Source organism: Myotis yumanensis, unplaced genomic scaffold, assembly GCF_028538775.1.
Source record: "Myotis yumanensis isolate MYYU_CA2020_CCGP unplaced genomic scaffold, mMyoYum1.0.hap1 SCAF_13, whole genome shotgun sequence".
Taxonomy (NCBI): domain Eukaryota; kingdom Metazoa; phylum Chordata; class Mammalia; order Chiroptera; family Vespertilionidae; genus Myotis; species Myotis yumanensis.
In genome coordinates this window covers 18,559,775-18,579,470 of record NW_027223764.1, presented here as the reverse complement: position 1 = coordinate 18,579,470, position 19,696 = coordinate 18,559,775, and the positions used below count along the sequence as shown (strand labels likewise).

At 50.0% G+C, this 19,696-nt stretch overlaps 1 protein-coding gene across 10 annotated transcripts in view; it reads left to right on the top strand.

The window, feature by feature from the left end:
• Nucleotides 1-19,696, top strand: part of PAX2 (paired box 2) — a 92,136-nt gene that overhangs the window by 41,720 nt on the left and 30,720 nt on the right. For 7 of the 10 annotated variants that reach the window (XM_070432493.1, XM_070432497.1, XM_070432500.1 and 4 more), the window contains exons 5-7: nucleotides 1,180-1,265; nucleotides 2,790-2,909; nucleotides 8,663-8,731. In XM_070432493.1, the coding sequence (XP_070288594.1) occupies nucleotides 1,180-1,265; nucleotides 2,790-2,909; nucleotides 8,663-8,731 (275 nt within the window). The remainder of the gene's footprint in view (nucleotides 1-1,179; nucleotides 1,266-2,789; nucleotides 2,910-8,662; nucleotides 8,732-19,696) is intronic. The other 3 variants (XM_070432502.1, XM_070432498.1, XM_070432501.1) reach the window with 1 other exon arrangement.

The following is a 19,696-nucleotide window of genomic DNA, read 5'->3' as shown; positions in this document are numbered from 1 at the left end:
TAAAGTTTCACCTCCTCAGTGACTTCTCTCCCGATTACCCTGCCCGCAAGGGGGATGATTCCTTTTGGCACTTACACTTGGCCCCCTTGGAGTTACTTAGCTTTCTCTGAGTGTGTGTCTTCCTTCCCTAACTTTATATCCAGCACTTTCAGGCACTTTCTGTTGCCTGGCAGCGCTCGTAAAAGCTGGTTAGAGAGGAGTGCGCTCATGGCTTACGACTTACCTGCTGGTTGAAGTGAACTTGGATCACACACATTTCTGCAGGGAGGAGCAACACTGTTGAAAAAATTGCTTCCAAGGGCACCTAAGTTGACGAGTGAGTGGAAGGGAGCATTCCTCAGTCCTGGCCCCAGGAGTGGCCTTCTGTATCACCTAGCCCTAGGTCCTTCGATCACTGACTAGCCAACTCATCCCCAGTCCTGGGATGTTTGACTCACCCCAGAGTGCACAGTGGGGTTGTGTGTGTGTGTGTGTGTGTCGGGGGGGAGGGGGGGGGCACCAGGCTTTTCAGCTAGCCTGGTAAAGGAGCTCTGATCCAAGTTGGACCTCAGAAAAGGAGGCCATCAGGCCAGCAAGCTCGACAGGGACAGAACAGTACGTGAGAAGTTGTCCAGGGCCTGACATCTGGCAGAGGGACTGTGTGCTGTATTGGGATCCTGGGGACAAAAGGGTCACCTGTAATGCAGCCCTTCCCTGGTTACTTCTCTTTGGCTCAGTAAATGGGGAAATTTCACCCCCTCCCTCAACTCTGGAGTTGTGTGGTACAATCCCAATAGGAAAGCCAGCTCCAAAATGATCTTCAGATCTAGGGAGTCCCACGCCCAGGAAGAGATTTGTATGTGATTAGGAAAGGGGAAGGGGGGGAGTCCCCACCCCCACCAAGGGGAAGGGTGCTGTGCTCTACTCACTCTGCTGCCCCAATACCTGCTACCAAAAATCAAGCTGCAATTCTGGTGATGCACACATGGCAGGACAGAGGCAGACGGCCTCCACCCACAGAGCTGCGCTGCTGATCCGCAGAGCAAACGGGAAGGAAAGCATGCCTTGCAGCAGTCAGTGAGGGCAGGGGTGCAGGGAGCAGGTGAGTGAGGAAGGAGCTGAGGGCTGGTCTCTGCAGGTCTGGGCTAGAGTTGCTGGGGAAGGAGAGGCATGTGATGTGCTGTTGTGATGCTGTTGCAGGATCATCCGGACCAAAGTTCAGCAGCCTTTTCACCCAACACCGGATGGGGCTGGGACTGGAGTGACTGCGCCTGGCCACACCATTGGTAAGAGGGCTCAGGCTCAGGGAAGCGGGATAGGGGTAGTGGCGGGGTAGAGTGGAGGGAAGCAGGACCCCACCTGAAAGAGCTGGACATGCAGCTACGCCCAGAACTACTTTTTCCCAATTTGCACTATGAGTCCTAGAGGCTCAAAGGTCTTTTTGAGAGAGACTAGCTCACTGGGATCCCTACCCCTCTCGCCGTATCTATCTATCTCTTTCCTCCCCTTCCTCCCTATTAATATTTCCCCTTTAGCATAGCTTCTTCCCCCCACCTTCCTCCTTCTCCATCTTTTGTTTTTATCTGATCCTGTCTCCCTATTTGCACCTCTTTTTTCATATCTACTATCTTACTCCATTTTTGTTCTGTTTTTAATTTCTAAAATTATCATTCTCTTCTCTTCCCTTCTCTCCTCTTCCCCCCTCTTTCTCTTTCTCCTTCTCTTTTTTCATCTCTGTATGTGAGGCTCTGGGTTTGTTCCTCTGTCTCTCTCCCTCCCTCTTCATAGCCTATCTCTTTTGATCTCTGTCTCTCTGTCATCTACTTGGTAACTCTTTGCCTCTCTCCAACCTCCTTACTTACGGATTCTTGCTCATGGCCTTCCAGAGACGTGACCCAGGCCATACCAAAACACCTGCTAACATTCCTACCACCCCCCAATCATACAGTCTTCCCTTTGGCCCAAGGGTGTTTGGCACCAGGTATTAAGGAGCTGGGATGTGATCAAACTTTTCCTGCTGCCCCTCTTGGCAGCTGTCCCCTGCTCTCTTGACTAGCAGGAAGTAGAATGGCAGGTCCCAGCCCTCCTGGAGTTGGCAGGATCTGTTGTTTACTAGGCCTGTATTACAGCGTGTGCTAGGAAGGAGGGTTGGGCTGGGCTGTACCTGAGTAGATCATTACAGAGTGAATGTGTTCACTAGTCTGTGCCCGGAGAGGGGAATGAGGAACTTCTCAAGTGATTTCAAGACCAGAAGCAACTGAGAGAGAAGAGCTATGCACTCCTGGAGAATATCAGGACCATTCTTGTGTCTCCTAGGGATTCAGAGACAGGTCTTAGAAAGCCACAGAGTCTAAATCAGGATTGGTAAAGACTCAGCCCAGGAGACTAAGAGGCAGTGAGATGCAGTTTGTTTAGAAGGGTTTTCCTGGCCCCAGGGATTGAACGAGCTGTGCAAGGAGGCCTCCTAGGAGCTGTGCTCACTCCAAGACTGCTGAGTCACTTTTTAGGTTGAGTCAGCTTTAGGTTTCCATTCATCTTCAGGGGAGTGAGTTCAGGGCACCAGTGACCTCTATAGGTCTGCAGAGAAGGCTTGGGGTTGACTGGCCACCACTCAGTCCAGGGCTGGACAGAAGTGAATAGCCTGCTCTCTATGTAGCTATGCCTTCTCTCTTAAACCTCAGAGAAAGAAGGGGAATATGGGCTCCCCATCCCTCCTTATTTCCTCTGCTTCTCTCTGCCCCCAGCCTGGGGGCTTTGGCCTGCTATCACAACTGCTTTCCTGATGGCGTTTCCTCCTTATTCTCATCCAGTTCCCAGTACGGCCTCCCCTCCTGTTTCCAGCGCCTCCAATGATCCAGTGGGATCCTACTCCATCAACGGGATCCTGGGGATCCCTCGCTCCAATGGCGAGAAGAGGAAACGTGATGAAGGTAGGGAGGAGGGAAGAGGCTTGGCTTCCCTATGCATGCTTTGTCCTTGGACTCAGAGCTCCGGTTTCGGCCCAGCCTTGCAGCTGCTCTGCTATGAGATCAGTTTTAGTGGCAAAGCCCAGGTCCCCCCACTGCCCTGCTGGCTCCTGGAGAGAGGGAGGCAGGCTGCTGGTGGGGCCATCAGCTTCACCATCTGCTCAGCAGCCTTGACTGCTCACCTTCCTCTGGGACTCAACCCCAATATCTCTGTGGGATTCCAGGGAGAGAAGCATGAACCATGTACCTTGGGAAGATTTTGGAGGCTGGGGGGCATCTGATCTCTGACCTGAGGATAAAAGGCCAATTTGCCTTGTCCCCACCTGATCCCAACCCATCAGGAGAGAGGGGAGTGGTGTCACATACAGCTGATCCTGCTGTCCTTTCTCTGTGACACATGGACACTGGCCCCATTAAAACCAGGCAGGGAGCTGGACATGGGTTCCTCTCTGTGCTCCCCCATGGGTGGAGACACCGGTCCGGCTCCTCTCTGGCCTTCCCTCATTCCCTGTAATGCCTCATGGTGCAGCCAGCTGTTAAGCATGGAGGTAGAGAGGGAAATAAAGAGGAAAAGGAGAGGGGAAAAGGAGTAAGAGGAGAGAGTGGTGGCCATGAGCTTGGGAGAAGGTGTTTTTCATATGGATGACATTAGAGGTCCCTTGGTGACCGTCTGGTTCTCTTATGATGCATGGCCAGGGTGCAGAGCTGGCAGGCCCTGGCAAACAGAGACAGCAGTGCCTGGAACCTGCTTCTAGCCCCAATCTCATGGTCTCTGCTGGGGAGGCAGTAGCCTTCTGCTTTAGGGAGAGTGTATGATTTTAAGGGTATTTTAAGGGTATGATTTTAAGGATACCATGAAATAGGCAGAATCCTCTAGAGATGAGCACAAAGGGGGTGGCCATATATCCCATTAGTCCAGATGGTCCCAATTTATACCTTTTGTCTCTGCATCTTGGTCAGTCAGCATCTCCTTGTTCTTTCGAAAATGTCCTGTTTAGACAATAAGTCATATAGTCATCCTAAGCCTAGATGAGCCCTTGAATTGGGGCAGCTTTAGAGGGTAAGGAACAAGAAAAGGGACAACGCTGAGATTCCCTGGGCCCCAGGAAAAGATTTGAGAGCCCTGGCCTCCAGTAGAAGGGGCAGAGTGTAGGAGAGGCCTGGGTCTGGCAAGACAGTGATGACCTGGTGCTGGCCTCCTTCCAGAAGCCCTAATGGCCTCGTTTCACAGGGAAACAGCTTGTCTGGCTCTATTTCTCCTTCTTCCCAAATATCCAAACCCATTTGGCTGCCACGGCCTTTGCTACTCACTGAATTTCATTGTGGTTGTTTTGGCCACAGCCCCTGATGGGCAGGGGGAGGCTATGTGCAAGGCCCTTAGTTCCACTTCTCCCTGAGGATTTCCCACATTCAGGCCTTAGCCAAACTTCCTGATGCCCTGAGTATTTGGAAGATTCTGCCCCAAACCCTAAGGGGTTTCTCCTTTAACCACTGCCCTGCATTTTTTAGAGTGAGAGATGTTCAGGAAGCCAGGGTAGGCCACAGACCCCCTCACCTCTCTCTCTCCCATTGTCCTGTGGTTGGACATGCTTTTTGCTTCCTGGGCTCCTATGGGCCATGAAAAGAGACCTGGGGTAGGGAGGCACTGGCATGAGGCTGTGGCCACCCCAGGTTGGGCCTGGTTGGCCCAGAACAGAGCGCTCTCCTTTCTGAGCAATTGGTCACGTTCATTGTTTCAAGTCAATTCAATTCAGTGAACCCTTCCTGTGCGTTAATCACAAGAAAGGCTTGGTGCTATGGGGTCCCAAAGCAGAACAAGATATGATTCTTGTCCTTAAGGAGCTTACCGTCTAGTGGGGCGTGTAAGACATGTGAGCCCAGAGAGCGGAAAGGCCCATCAGATATCCGCGTTGTGGTGGAGGTCTGGGCTGCGGACCGTTGGAGCTCAGAGTGGGGAGAGAACAAACCCCCGGGAGGGCTGCTCTGTGAGGAGGGCCCTGAGGGATGGGTGAGGGACATGTTCAAAGACAATGGTAGTGTGAAATTCTCTGCTGGACCCAGCCTTGTGACCAGAAGTTCTGTGATGAGAAAATGCAGGGGCACTTTGGCTGGAATGAAGGGGCGGGAGGGGAAGTCATGGGAAATCAGGCTAAGTGAATGGGTTAGGGTCGCAGATCAGGTCAAGACCAGATCATATAAGGCGTTTGGACTTTTTCTGCAGGCAAGAGTAGCCACCGAAAGTGTGTGAGCAGGAAGGGAAAAGGGCAGGGCTGGGTTGGGGAAGATCACCCTCCAGCGGGGTGACAGTGGTGGCAGTGGGGAGACATCTCAGGAAGCAGTTGAACTCCTCTAGGTGAGGGACAGGGGCGTCTCCAAGTGTCCTGCTTACACACTCACTCCCTGGGCCTAGCGAGGTGGCAGGAAGGATCAGAGGCCCTACTGCTTTTTGGGGGGATGTGGAAGGGTTCTGTTGCCCTGACTCTCCGTCCTATTGACCAACCACAGATCTGATAGAGCTGTCCTTTCTCTGGTAGAGCCTATAAGGGAGGCCCATTCTCTGACCCCTCATCCCCACACCACAGACACCATCGGACCCAGATGGGAAGAGAGGAAAAGAAAAGAGAGAGCAAGGACAGACCTTCCCCAGCCTGTACTCCCCCTCCCCCACTCTTGGTGCCTCTAAGCAGCCAGGCCCAGTTTGCATTAGTGAGCAGCTCAGATGATTAAGAATAGGGGAGATAATTATGTGTCAAGATGATGTAGCCCAACTCTGCAGTCAGGCCAAGGTAGCACAGCAGCTGGCAGGCCGGTAGCAGGAGGCAGCCTCTGGCCTGGGCTGCACAGACACCCAGGTGTGTCCTTTAGCTCCTGGGCCAGCACTGCAGGCAAAAGAGAAAACTGGCTTGAGGAGCTGAGGGCATTGGGATGGGAACAGGTATGCGTGTCAAGGGACTGAGGGAGTGGACAGACAACATCTCCCTCCAGGAGAACCCTGATGCCCTGCCAGGCTGGCTTTTTTTTTTTTGGCCCCTCTTATTGTGGCATCTCCCTAGGAGTGTCATACTCTGAGGGCAAGCTGTGATGCTCTCTGTCCTCAAGGAAGCCACTCCCGCTCCTGCGTCTGGGTACAGTTCAGCCTATTCTTCAGCTCTAACAATGTCATGGTGTTGGGCATTAGGAGGACAATCACTGCAGCGTGTGCTGGCGTTATTGGAGACAATCTCAGCAGTAGTTATTGGTGTTCACAGTGATAATACCCAGAGCATTATTGGCACTGGCACTTGGAATATGGACAGCGTTATTAGTATCTGCAGCAATCATATCTGTGGGGATATTAGTAAAGGGTCGATCAGCTGTGACTCTGGGGAAAAAGAAACTGACAGTGACTGGGAGTCCGCTTGAGACGCCTTCTCAGGCCTTGGCTTTTGCAAGAATCCCCAGACTTTCCTTTGAGAAATATGCTAGGCAAGAAGCTTTGACCACCACCTCCCCCCCCCCCCGCCCCCCGCAAAACCCAAGAGTCCAGGAGATCCCAGAATCAGACAGGTAGACAGGCTAGGGTTAGATGAGTAAGTTATGTCACAAAGCCCCCAGAAGACTGTCTGGGGAGGTAAAACCCTGTTGTGGACCCGTAAAAGCTTTACCTCTTTTTGGCTACAATTATGGCAGAGTATATTAGGGTCCTTTGAAGGTTACTGCTTCCCTGAATGTGGCTTGTCTTGGCTTATGTGGCTGGAAGATAAAGAGACTCTTACATTATTTCAGGCTGAAGAACCAAAGGCCTTTGCCTTTCCCCAGTTGCTTTCAGCCATGGCCCAAAGTGTTGCTGTCCATTGGTGTTGTTGAAACACAGAGCAATTGCATAACCTGTCCAACAATCCAAATGAAGTCATATGGTCTGAGTCTGTTAATCTGTGGGCGGGGAGGTGTGTTGGTCTCATCCTTTGACGTGTGGGATTGCAGGGGGCTGTGATTCTGCATTCCATTAATTAGGTGCACAATGAGTTGTGCAGTTGAGTGGTGCCAAACCGGTGCAGTTGTGCATTTGCAGGCAGGGCAGGTTGCACGGCTGCAGACAGCCGAGTCCTGTCACTGCCTTTATAGCTCCCTCCTGCTTTGGATGGAACCGTAACTGGAAGAAGCAGTTTATTTCCTTAGTTAGTTTCCCTCCTAGAGGTCCCCAAGTGTGTTGCTCAGGTTAGACTTGGAGCAAAGGAGGAAATGAAGCTGTGGAAACGAGCAGCACCTACCCCAGTGATGGCGAACCTATGACACGCGTGTCAGAGGTGACACGCGAACTCATTTTTTCGGTTGATTTTTCTTTGTTAAATGGCATTTAAATATATAAAATAAATATCAAAAATAAAAAATTTTTTTATACTATGGTTGCAAATATCAAAAAATTTCTATATGTGACACGGCACCAGAGTTAAGTTAGGGTTTTTCAAAATGCTGACACGCCGAGCTCAAAAGGTTCGCCATCACTGACCTACCCTGTCTAGGAGCCTTGGATTCAGGCAGGGGAAGGCTGCAGACCCCCTCGCCCCCCGCCAGGAAGGAGGATTTGGGATGGGGGCCAGCAGGCCGTCCCTGAAGGGCAGCAGGAACGGGCAGTTGGAAAAGGTGTGAGCTCTGTCAGGCATAGCTGGGTTTGAACCCTAGTGCCTTGGTCAAGTCACTTAACCTTCATCAGCTTCGTCTTCTCCTCTATGAGGGGGAGACGGTAACAGCATTCACTTCACAGGGATTGTGGAAAGGACTACACGAGGTCATGGATATAGAATGCCGAGCCAATCCATCTTGGAAGATGGGTCACTGTGTTTCTGGGGGGGGGGGGGGGGGGGGGGGGAGAGACCTAATTAATTGGCAGGTTTAAGTTTTGAGAGAAAATGAAGTCATGTCAGGAAGAAACTTACTTGGGCAGAGCCCCCTAGTCTTGGTGCGGCCCCTGTTAAGGAGGGGAGCTAGGGCAGTGGGGGAAAGATGTCAGCTCCCCGTGTGTGATGGGGGGGACCTTGGTCTATCTCTGCTTACTCATTGGCTCTGCAGTTACCTAGTTGGGTCACATGTCCTCTCTTAGCATCCAAAGACATTTCAGTTGTATGTAAATAAATATAGGACCCCCTTCTTTTCTACCAGGGAGGCACCCCTCCCTCTATTCACTGCTGTGCATTTCCGCTCCCATGTGTAAGTTTACTTGTTTACTTTGTTTATGGACATATATGTAATTTTTTACATAATTTATGAAAGTGTGTGTGTGTGTTTTCCAGCATTCTGAGATCTTTGGGTGAAAGGGGATGTAGAACGCCAGGCATTGGGCAGGCATGCAGCTTTCTGGAGAGTGTATATATTTGCAGAGATGAGCAGATGTGAGCAGCTGCATGTCTACGAGTGCTAGTGAACAGGGAGAACTCAAGCCAGGCCTGAGTGTGTTAGTGCCCATGGTCTTGAGGCACAGGGCCCCATAGACATTACCCTGCATCTGTTGGCAAATGGATGGGCTGTATTGAACCCGCCTCCAGGGGTGGCCTGGGACTCAAGGCAAGGGAGACATGCTGGGAGCCCTTATGCCCTCGGGCTATATGGGAGTTGTCACTCAGCACCCTCATACCCTTTGAAGAAGAGCCTGGTCTCCCAATCTCAGGGTCTTGCCCCCCTCTTCTACCTGCCTGTCTTTCGGGATCTCTCAGTGTCTGTCTGTCTCTCATTTGCTCTAGTCGAGGTATACACTGATCCTGCCCACATTAGAGGAGGTGGAGGTTTGCATCTGGTCTGGACTTTAAGAGGTATGGGGGCCAGAGGGAACATGGTGTGGGGGTCAGGGGAAATAGCTGGGGGTGGCGGTTAGAGACCAATAAGAGAGTGGGTTCCTAAGGGCCAGTGAGCAGAAAAGGAGGAGGTGGCTCAAGCGTCCGCTGGGAAACCAAGAGGCTAACAGAAGCTCAGGGCCTGGATCACTTTTTCCACGGGCCACTGCTGGGTGTGGGGGCTGAGACCCCAGTGGCCTGGAGGATCAGGCAGCCAGTGGATGGGGGGCACTTTTTCCAGCCCTTGGAAAAACAAAGAGCAGATCGGGTAGTAAAACAAAAGCAAAGGAGACCTGGAAGCACCTGACAGCCCTAATTCATCACGGCCCAAGTTTTTTCCTGTGTTCCCATTATATTTGTTTGTAAAAGTGGAAATCAATTTTGAAGGTAATTTTCTGGAAAGAATGGAAGGGAGGTGGGAGGGCCGGATAAGGCAGAGATGGTAAAAGGAAAAATTTAGGCCAGGCACAGCCCAGGGGCAGCTCTTGGCAAGGTGAAAGAAAATTGCATATTCAATCTCCATCCATGAATCTCCCTCACTGCTGCCCGCCTCCTGCTTGAAAACAATGAAGGCTTTTTTTCCCAACGCTGGGCAGGGCCTCGGTATCAGCCTCACTTTAACTTCAGGGTCATTAATTCCCTGATTATTGAAGGAGAAGAGAGGGTTGTAGCATCGTCAATTCCAAAGGCACCCCCCATGTGATCAGGCCCTGGCTGGGGTGCGGTGGGGGACAGCCAGGGTGGGGCGAGGTGTTGTTTCAGAAGAGCAAAAGGAGGGAGGAAGTGGGGAGCCAACTGGACTGGGGGGAAGGAAGCCAGGAGGAGGGTAAAGAAGGCAGTCATTACTGCATACCTCTGTTGTGTTGTTATTGCAAATTAAAAGTAGCATGTTCCACTCCACAGCTATCTTTGGGGAGGGAGGGGCACCGAGGGAGGTGGGGGATCTTATCATTGCTTCTTCAGCAGACCAGCCGTGGTGTCACCGTGTGAGGTGACATTTGAATTTACAATTCCGCTGAGAAAAGCCATTAATTCACAAATTAACATTTCTCCCTCTCCCTCTCTCTTTAACACTCTCTCCCTCTCTCACATGGATGTGCAAGCAATTGAAAAGACAAAGGAAATAGCCTTAAGGAAGAGACTTTACTGCTAGTCTGTCTGTGCTGAGATTGCTCCCCCTGCTTCCAGATAGATAAACCAATTACCTGAGCAGCTCTGCTCCTGGCCGCCCGCGATCGCGATCGCCTCCTTTTGTAGGCTGCCTCCCCGGCTGGATTACACTCGGTGTATCTCATTAATGTAAACCAGGCGTGCCCTGGTCGCCAGTCTCCCTTCCCCGCTCTCCTTCTGGAGGGGCAGCGGGAAGAGTGCTGGTGTCAGAAAAGGCAGGCCAGGAGGGCCCCCTGGAAGAGGAGAGGCTGCCCCTGCCCCGCTGGCCCGCCCTGGGACTTTGGGTGCAGCCTTCAGTCCTGGAGGAGGCTGATGGGGGAAGTCTGCAGGTCGGCACACCCTGGTAGGCTGGCACGGGCAGACATTTAGAGGCAGAAGCAGGAGCCAGAGCTGACTCTCTCAGGCCCACAGTGTGTATCTTCTGTGGCCTTTTGGTCCAGCTGCAGGGGAATGGTGGAAACAAAGAAGGATTTAAGCATTCCTGCAAGGGAAGAGCTTCGGGAAGTTTCGTTGAGCACATACCATTTTCGTGGGCCACGGTTCAGCCTGAAGGAGCTGGGAGGGGTACCGAGGAGGGCCCAGAAGACACAGTGAAGTTGCTCTTGTTGGGTAAACAAAACGAGGAACGAGGTCTCACTGATTCCTTAACCTAAACCCAGCACTTGGGCACAGTTACGTGTGTTCACCACCTAACACACACACACACACACACACACACACACACACACACACACACACTTGATTGGTTTTAAAGAATCCCCACCCAGGAGTGTAGACCTGGGGTGGCGTGCCCTCAGAGCTCTGACGTGAGCTCACATGGTGGGCAGAGAACCTAGGAGCCTCGTTTTGCTTCCACTGTCCTCTGGGCCCTGGCCAGGCCCTGTAAGAAAGCATTATATTGGCAGAGGGAAGCCAAGCCGAGTTTGAGTTTCTCTAAGGACACGTGCTCTGTGGGTTATTGCCAGAATGACGATTTCACATGCACTATACTACCTAGCATAGGTCACAGACTGCCCCTCGTGAGGCAAGTCCTAGGAAAGCCCAGAAACCAAGTCCACAGGAAGGTAACCATCCATCTAGACAAGTGCCTGAGTTTAACTGCGTTAACAAAGCTCACCCTGTATTCATTTCCCAACAAATATCCAGACCCTGGCTAATGTCCACTCTAGGCTAAGAAAGAGCTAAGGTTCAAAGGTCCGCATTCACTAAGACACCAAAAAAGTCCACTTATGAGAACATATTTGTTGTTATGATTATATCTTCCCAGTAAACTGGGAAATCAGGCCGTTCATGCTGAGGGGGGAATTTTTCTATCTTAGTTGGATCGAAATTTTTAGCCAAACCCTGGACAATGTTGGCCGTGAGCCCGTTGAACGCTGACCATGTCATTATACAGAGGTGGGTGTAGGGCATGTCGATGTGTTATTAAGGCCTGCACCTTGGGGCCTGTGCGCACATGGGCTGACTTTCCTCTGTGGGGAAGGACTGGGGTTAGCCAGGGTGGTGTGAGGCTGACATGGGTGCATGAATTTGTACATAAATCCCTGAGTTTAAACCAGAGACTTCAGTCAAATCATTAACCACCTCAGGCTCCTAACCAGTTCCTGCTGTTGTAGATAAAGAATTATATTTCCTTGTTTGAGGAAGTATGTTGTGATTTCGCACAAAAGAGCTTCTTTTTTCTTTCATAAAATGCCAAAACGTTAAAATAGGTGGACCCCAGCCCCCAGAAGAGAATGTACAGATTAGCAGTAGAGGGGCCTGTGTGCACCCCTCCATCACTGAAAGTTGGGGGGAGCGGGGGGTGTAGCACAGTATTACAATTTTCTCAGCAAAGGATCTGTGTGTTTCTGGGCACATGTTTGCACAACCACGTCTTCAAACCCTAGTCTTCCACTTGGCAACTACCTTCCGCCCTGCAGGTAGGCCTCGTTCCCCTTCCCCCACCGGGCAAGGGCACCAAGCGAGAAATGAGAAATCCGCTGCCTCAGCGCTGCCCTTCTCCCCTAGGCACGGGCTGTGGGCAGGAGGGAGGGGCCCGGCCCTGAGGCTGTCCCCCAGGCCCTGCTGCTAGTGGGCTGGCCTCCCTGAACACCTCCTCCTTTGCAGGCCAGTGGGCAGCTGAGAAGGGCAGGGGCATGGGGACCCCTTGGAAAAAGGATTTGGAGAGAAGGTAGGCTGGATTTGGAGACCCAGGATCGCTGCCCAACAGAGGAATGGGTCCTAGCCACCTTCCCGACCGCTGTGGGCTGCACAAGGAGCCCCCGAGCCCAGGGAAGGACTCCCTCCTGCCTGCCTTCCCCAGGGCCATGGTGGCTGGAAGGCTCTCCAGGGCCTTCCCCACCCTGCCCTGTGGGGGTGGAGAAGCCAGGAGGGTTGGGGGAGGGCTGGGAGATGATCACGAGTCTCAGAGCCGAGTTGCAGTGGAGCCAGTAATTCAAACCATCCTGACCCTTCGGTGAACCCGAACCTGCTGACCTTGACAGCACCAGACAAGGGAGGCCTCACAAACCTCAACCTGCGTGGAGGCCGCGCTTTCTCTTTCTCCCTCCTTGGAGCCCTGTGGCCCAGCCTCCAGGTGGCTCCTAATTTGGTCATCCCCTCAAAATGTCAGCATACCTCCCTCCCCGAGGCGCCTGCCCGCCTGCCTCAAAGTACCCTTTGTGCTCATCTCCACCGGAGACGAGTGTGTGGGCATCTCACAAGGGCCTCTCCAGGGCCAGGCTGAGGCTTTCTCCTGTAAACACAGCTTGAACACCTTGTCCATGCTCCCGCCCCAGGCTTCAGCTTTTTCAGGAGTACTAACTCTAAAGTGTGTGTGCGTGAGTGTGTGCCTGTGTGTGTGCGAGCGTGTGTGTATGTGTGTGCGTGCGCGTGTGTATGTGTGTGTGGTCTGGGTGCACACAGGGGCTGGGATAAAATGTGATCAAGACAGAGGAGGGAAGAAAAGCCTGAGGAAAGCTGCCCCCAGGAACCTGCATTAAAGTAAATGTAGTTTATGAAGTTTATGCTTTCCTCCCAGGGAGAGCTGGATTCCGTCCAACAGCCTCCCAGAGCCTGGCAAACAGCTCCTGAAGCAGAAAGTGCAGGCAGGAGCACGGGCAAGCCAGCAAGAGAGGGAGAGATGCACGGACACACGTGCACACACGTGCAGACACATTCTCCCACCCCCCACCCTCCCTCTCTTCCTTCCCCCTGCCCTTTCTCTCTCACACTGGCTCATACAGATCTCCCTAGACCCCAGCAGACTTCAAAGAATGGATGGAAAGATGCAGGCAGTGTGTTTGGTAGAAAGGACTTCAGGAGCTTCCCTTTCCTTCCCTCTTCCCTCCCCACCCCCACCCCACCTCCATCTCCTTTGGCAGCGTGGCCAACCCAGACACGTGGGCAGAGTGGATACTTGGGTGGACCACTGGGGCAGCCGGCTTGTGGAAGCTGCTCTGGGTGAGGGGCAGTGTGGGTGATCTTTAGGTGGTAAGTATGAGGTCGATATAGTCAAAGAGATCAGAATGTGGTCTGCCAGGAATCCGCCCTTTTTCTGATGCTGGGGAGCCATGTTCCTCTGGCAGTTTGGTTTAGACCAAGTAGGTACCTTACAGCTACTGAAGACAGCTACTGGAGTCTCCTAAGGAGAAACAATGAGGGACAGTATTTTGTTCCGGAAATTCAAAGGAAACAAATGGTTGGGATATGGGAGCTCTGAGAGGAAGCTGCAATATCTGCTTTCTAGACTCTTCTTCATGTGCACAAGCATATGGAATCAGGTTGTGTGTGTGCTAACAGTATGTCCGTGGGCCAGGGCCCTTGAGTTTAGAAGTTGTGTGGCGGAGAAAAATGACTGGAAAAGACAGTATAGGTAACAAAGGCCTTCACTCCAGCCTGCTGGGTTGGCAGCATCTGGTCTCTTGCCTCCATGCTTCCGGGACATGCCTCTGCAGGGCACAGGCAGTGGGGGAACTCCATCTCCCACCTCCTCCTGGGAACTTCCTGTCCTTACTCAAGTTCTGCCAGGATCTAGGACAGAGGAGGACCACAGAGGTAGAGTCATCTGACGGCACGGAGTGGAGGGAAGAAGAGAGTAGAAGGCAATGTGGAGGATGGGCAGAAGTTGGAGCTAGTCTGGGAGGCCAGGAGATGCTAGCATGGAGCGCAGCAGAAATTGGCCAGGATGGCTTTCGCCCTTTTTCTCCCCTCTCTCCTTTCCCCTCCCTGCCTCCCCCTCCTTATCTCCCCTCTTCCCTCCACACATCTTTATTGGTTCCGGTAATAGCGTTGATTTGCATGTCAGGCAAAGCCTTGCTACACACACAAAAAGAAAGCCCCAGCCTTGGCGGTGTGGCAGTGTCAGCTCTCGCTGTTGTTCGACAGTGTAAAATTAAATTAATAAAGCCCCCAACGCAGGAAAACATAACAGGAAATTAATGGCCTTTACTGTCGCTCTGATGCAGTCATTTGCAACCCTGCTTTCCGCACCAAAGACTTCATAAATGCAAGCAGTTTCTCTAAACAAGCATACTTAGAGCGGCCTGGTATGTAATTTTTCGCCTTGCTTGTGTCCTCTGAGCTAACAAAGCCCCTTCCCTTCTGGCTCCAGAGAGGTTTCTAACTGGTTCTGGTCCCCGCTGGAGTCCAGCACCCCGCAGAAGGCTCCAGCCCCTTCCAGAAAGCCCAGAGAGGGCCGATGGAGGAGTCGGGTCCCACAAAGAAGGACCCTAAGCAAAGCCCTCCTTCCCCACCAGCAGCCAGTGTGCCTGAGTCCAGCAGGCCAGCAGGAAGGCACAGCGCATGCTCTCAGGCAGGAAAGTTGATCACTCTGGGGATTTCACCCGAACCCACCCAATGCTCACTCCCTGCTACCTGTTTGCTCCCTCCCATTGTGTTGCCTCTGGCCCCCCTGCCTCCCTGCCCCCATTTGTACCAGCTCACCCTCCTCACATACACTCAGGCTGGTCGTGTTGTCAGTGGGTGCCCATGTCCTTCTTTCCTACAGGTAAACTAGGGGTTTGGGATGGAGGGGGCTAACATTCAGGGAAATTAACTGTACAGGTATAATTTTCTTGGGTTCTAGGCCTCTCTTGTATCTCCCTCATAGCTCCCTTGGTTGGTTAGGAAATGCGAGGTCCCTAAATGATCCTTCAGGCTATCTCTGTGTCCTTGGGCAAATTTCTTTTTTTTTTTTTTTTTTTCGCTAAAAGTATTACAAAGGGTATTACATAAGTGTCCTTTTTTCCCCCCCGCCCTTGACAAGCCCCTGCTGGGCAAATTTCTTATAAACCATTTCAGGTCACGGAGAATCTGTGATCTTGCTTTGGTATATAAATATGTGGAAGTGTATACTCATCTCTCGGGGGAGCTTTGTATCAATGTGGGCCCCAGTGTTGGGAGGTATGAGAGGAGCAAAGAACCAGGATGTGGGTCTCAAGGAACTTCAATCTATTGGGGGAGGCAGGGCTGTCACACACGAGACTAGAAAATGAACCAGGTGGCAAGAGTTCAGTAGGAATCCAGGAAAGTAGCTAGAAAAGCAAGAAGGAAATGGGACTTGAGCCTGGGAGTGGTTAAGATTCAGGGAGACAGGCTCCAGGGACACCTTCCATGTGGAGGGAGGTCAGAGGCTGGACTGAGAGTGGTGTCAGGCAGAGTCTCAGATTCTTAACGGTCATCAGGTCTCCCCTCCAGCAGTTCTGCCTGACAGGGTACATCCCCTGCCTGGACATAGGATGTAAATGGACAGTTGTCACTGTTAGAATTCAAATTTCTGGATGTGGGATCTATTTCCACTCCTTACTTGCTCTGGGACCTTTGGCTAATTACATACTCTCTCTGAATCCCAGTTTCCTCATCTTTAAAGTGAACCACCTAGAGTGGCTCTCCCTCCCTTCCATTCCTTCTATTTGATTTACTGAGCACCTGCAAAAACAATGAGCTGAGCCCTGAGTGGGTTTCAGTTTCTCACATGATATGGTCCCTGTGCGTGCGGGAGGTCCCTACCCATCCTGATCACCCATTTCTGAATTCATTATTGACAGTGAAAGTCTCTCTTAAATAAACACTAAACTCTAGAGCAGTGGTTCTCAACCTTCCTAATGCCGAGACCCTTTAATACAGTTCCTCATGTTGTGGTGACCCCCAACCATAAAATTATTTTCGTTGCTACTTCATAACTGTAATTTTGCTACTGTTATGAATCGTCATGTAAATATCTGATATGCAGGATGTATTTAGGCGACCCCTGTGAAAGGGTCGTTCGATCCCAGAAGGGGTCGCGACCCACAGGTTGAGAACCACTGCTCTAGAGACAGTCTAACCAATGCCAAGTACAGTAGGACCATTGCCGCTCTGCACCTGGAGATTCTACACCCATAATGTAGCCTCAGATTGCATTCGATTTTTTAGCAGCCATGTCAGACTCAAGCTCATATTGAGTTCGTGGTCAACTAAAACCTTGAGATCTTTTTCACATCAATTGCTATCAAGCCAGGTCTACCCCATTCTGTACTTGTGTAATTGATTTTTTTTTTATCCTAAACATAGGGCATTCCATTTATCCCTGTTGAATTTCATCTTGTTGGTTTGGACTCTTAATTCCACCCGATTAAGGTCATAAGGAAGTTTTCTATATCATCACTCTCATCGTTTTTTAAAGAGTTATTTTCCTTTCAAATAAAGGAGAGCCACATAGCCCACCAGTGGAGATCCCCTTCCTGGTTGTGATAAATGAATGTTTTGGGTACTATTGACTCCAGTAGCCATCAACCATTTCACTTTTCTTCATCTTGTCCATAAAGTTAGGAAGGAGATTCTTTGTGAAATGTTAATGTTCACTAAATTCAGAGCATTTCTTTAATCGATCAATAAAACAAATCCAACTTAAGTCAGGGCACAAATTGAGTGCCTGTTATGTATGAAACATGTCAGGACTGATTTACAGAGGCAAATAGGACTCAGTCCTTGACCTCAAGAAGCTTTTCATCTAATAGGGAGATAAGGTGCATCTATCTATATAAAACCCTAATACGCAGATCAACTGAACAGTGGAACGACTGGTCGCTATGATTTGCACTAACCACCAGGGGGCAGATGCTCAACACAGGAGCTGCCCCCAGCCCATAGGCCCCAACCGGTGGTGGCGGGGGGCGGGGTGGGCAAGCAGGTAGCGCCAGGCCAGCCAAGGTGGGTGTGAGCAGGGGGGCCCCGGTCACGCCGCTGGTCGCCCCACAGATTGGCCCTGATTGCCAGCCAGGCCTAGGAACCCTACCTGTGCATGAATTTCGTGCACAAGGCCTCTAGTATTATTATAAGAGCAGAATGCGATAGGTGCTTTAACAAGGTAGAAAGTGCTGTGATGAATATTTTTAAAATGGGGGGCAGTTGCTTCCAACCAGGGGAATTGAGAAAGTCTTAGTGGAGGTGGCATTTGATCTAAGCGCTGATATGTAAGTAATGTGCTCCAACTTATTCTTGGTGAGTACATGCAAGCTCCAGGGTATCACTGTTTTCTTTTCTAATGGCCACGAATTAATTTTATAGTAATTTCTTCTAAAAGATTTCCAGACCCCAATATTAAATTTATTGAAGTGCTATTTGTGTAAGCTTACCTTGACCCCCTTTTATTTTTTGCAAGGCAGGATGGCATTAGGCTTTATCACTGCTTCACTGTGACTCCTCAAGAATCATCAACAAAAATTTTAGAATTTTATCTACCTTTCCCCCTTCCCAGACTCCTGCTACATGAATTATCTGGGCCTGAGAAAGTTAACTCAATGGGCATGGTTAGGAGTACCTGCCTGGCCCCCCTGACCTGGGCAACGCCTGCTGGTCTCGTTTGGAAGATTCTTTTCTTTGGTGGAGAAGTTCTGCCTTCTCTCTCTTTCCTCTCAGTATTACCTTCTCTTCCCCAGCACTGAGCCTAAACCTGCCTTCCTTTTTGTTCTTTCTCCAAGCAGAGCTAAAAGAGACCCTTTTTTGTTGTCTCAGCTTGTTCTGAGCTTTTGTCTTCCTGACAGGCTCATGCTATTCTCATATCCATCCTTGGTTATGGTCCCCTCCTTCCATCTGTTGTATGTCCTTTACAGGAGGAAAAAAATAACTTTTGTCTGATAATAAGTGCAATACATGCTCATTGTAAAATATTTGTAAGATATGGTAGATTTTTTTTTAAAGAATTACCCATAATCTCATCATCAAGAGATAACCACTGTTGGAATATGGTATCCTTTTTCTTTCTGTGCATGTATAATCTTATATATATTATTTTGATAAAAATTGGAATGATATTGTATATACAGCTTGTCTTGCTATTTTCACTTAACATTATATAGAACCATTTTCACATATCATTAAATATTCTTTGAAAACATGATTTTTTAATGGTCGCATAATCTTCCACTATTCAGTGTACATGTCCTTTTAAAATCTAGGCTCATCATATTTTAAAGCTTATTCGTGTGCAACAGCAATGATGTTCCTAAAATGTCCTTCTCTTTTCACCCCTCCCCCACTCTCACTTCCTCTTTCTTGTCAGGTTGATTCTTTGAGCTTGCAGAGGCAGAATTTCATTGTTAGAGCATCCAATCCTATGGAACTGTGTTCCTTTCTAGAACCTCTTGCCGTGGGATCACACGACCATTCTTTCCCTCAACACCTAGCAGTTTGCTCTCCTCCAGTCAGATTTTGTCGAATGCCTCCTTCCTTTGCTGCTGTTAACTCTAGACATGGTTGCTTTCTCCCCAGATCCCCATCACTTCTCTTTTATCAGTTTTTCTTTGTTGATCAAAATTGAGCAACCTGGAATAGGAGAAAGGGCTCTACGCTGAGAACCTCAGTCCCCAGCCTATCGATGACTAGCTGTGTGACATGGGAAAATTACTTAACCTCTCTGAGCCTCTTTTTTTTTTTAAATCTCTAAGAGATAATGGAATTAAATGATCTCGATACTTGCCAGCTGTGAAATATGATAATACTGAATCCAGAGTAGCAATTGCTTTTGTTGCTTAGTTTTCCTTCTAAAAGGTAAAATATTGAACAAGGCAAATTAATAATCTATCAACCTTTGCTTTGGGAATTCTATTTGACAAATCAGTCAACATTTTTATCACCTACTATGTATCAAGCCCAATGCTAGGTTTATAAAGATGAAAAAAAAAAAAACATGTCCGTGCCTTCAAAACGGGAATAGTAATAGAAGCTCCCTGCTTTAAGTTTTGGTGAAAATTAAATGAGTTAATATATGTAAAAATCTGAGATGGGTGCCTAATATATAGTAGGCACTTAATGTTAGCTGCCGTTATTGTTAGGATTAAATCAGTAGATGTACATTAAGCAGAGTGTCTGGCACCATAACGGGAACTGGATCGATTTTAGTTATTATTATTTCTACAATAGAAGTTTGGATAGATGGGCCACTGGAACACAGAGAAAGGAGAAATTGATATTGCTGAGGGAGAGCTAGCAACCCTCTGGTGTACATCTGAGGAAACTCAATCCAGAAAAGCTCAAGGGACTTGGCCAAGGTCATATAGCACATGAGCGACAAAACTAGGAGTTCAACTCAGGAGATGGTACTACCAGTCCAGTGTTAAGTTAGGGTCACTAGGCAGTTAGTGTCCCCAGAAGCACAGGAAGTCAGGCCAGGCAGGCCAGGCCTCCACACACACCTTTCACACTACCATGAACTCACTGAGTGCTTGGAAGCTGGGTTTGGTCAAGGAGAACCCTTTGGCCAAAGGTCTCCAGGGCTGGAAGGCTTACCAGACCCTTGTCGTCCAGCCAGAT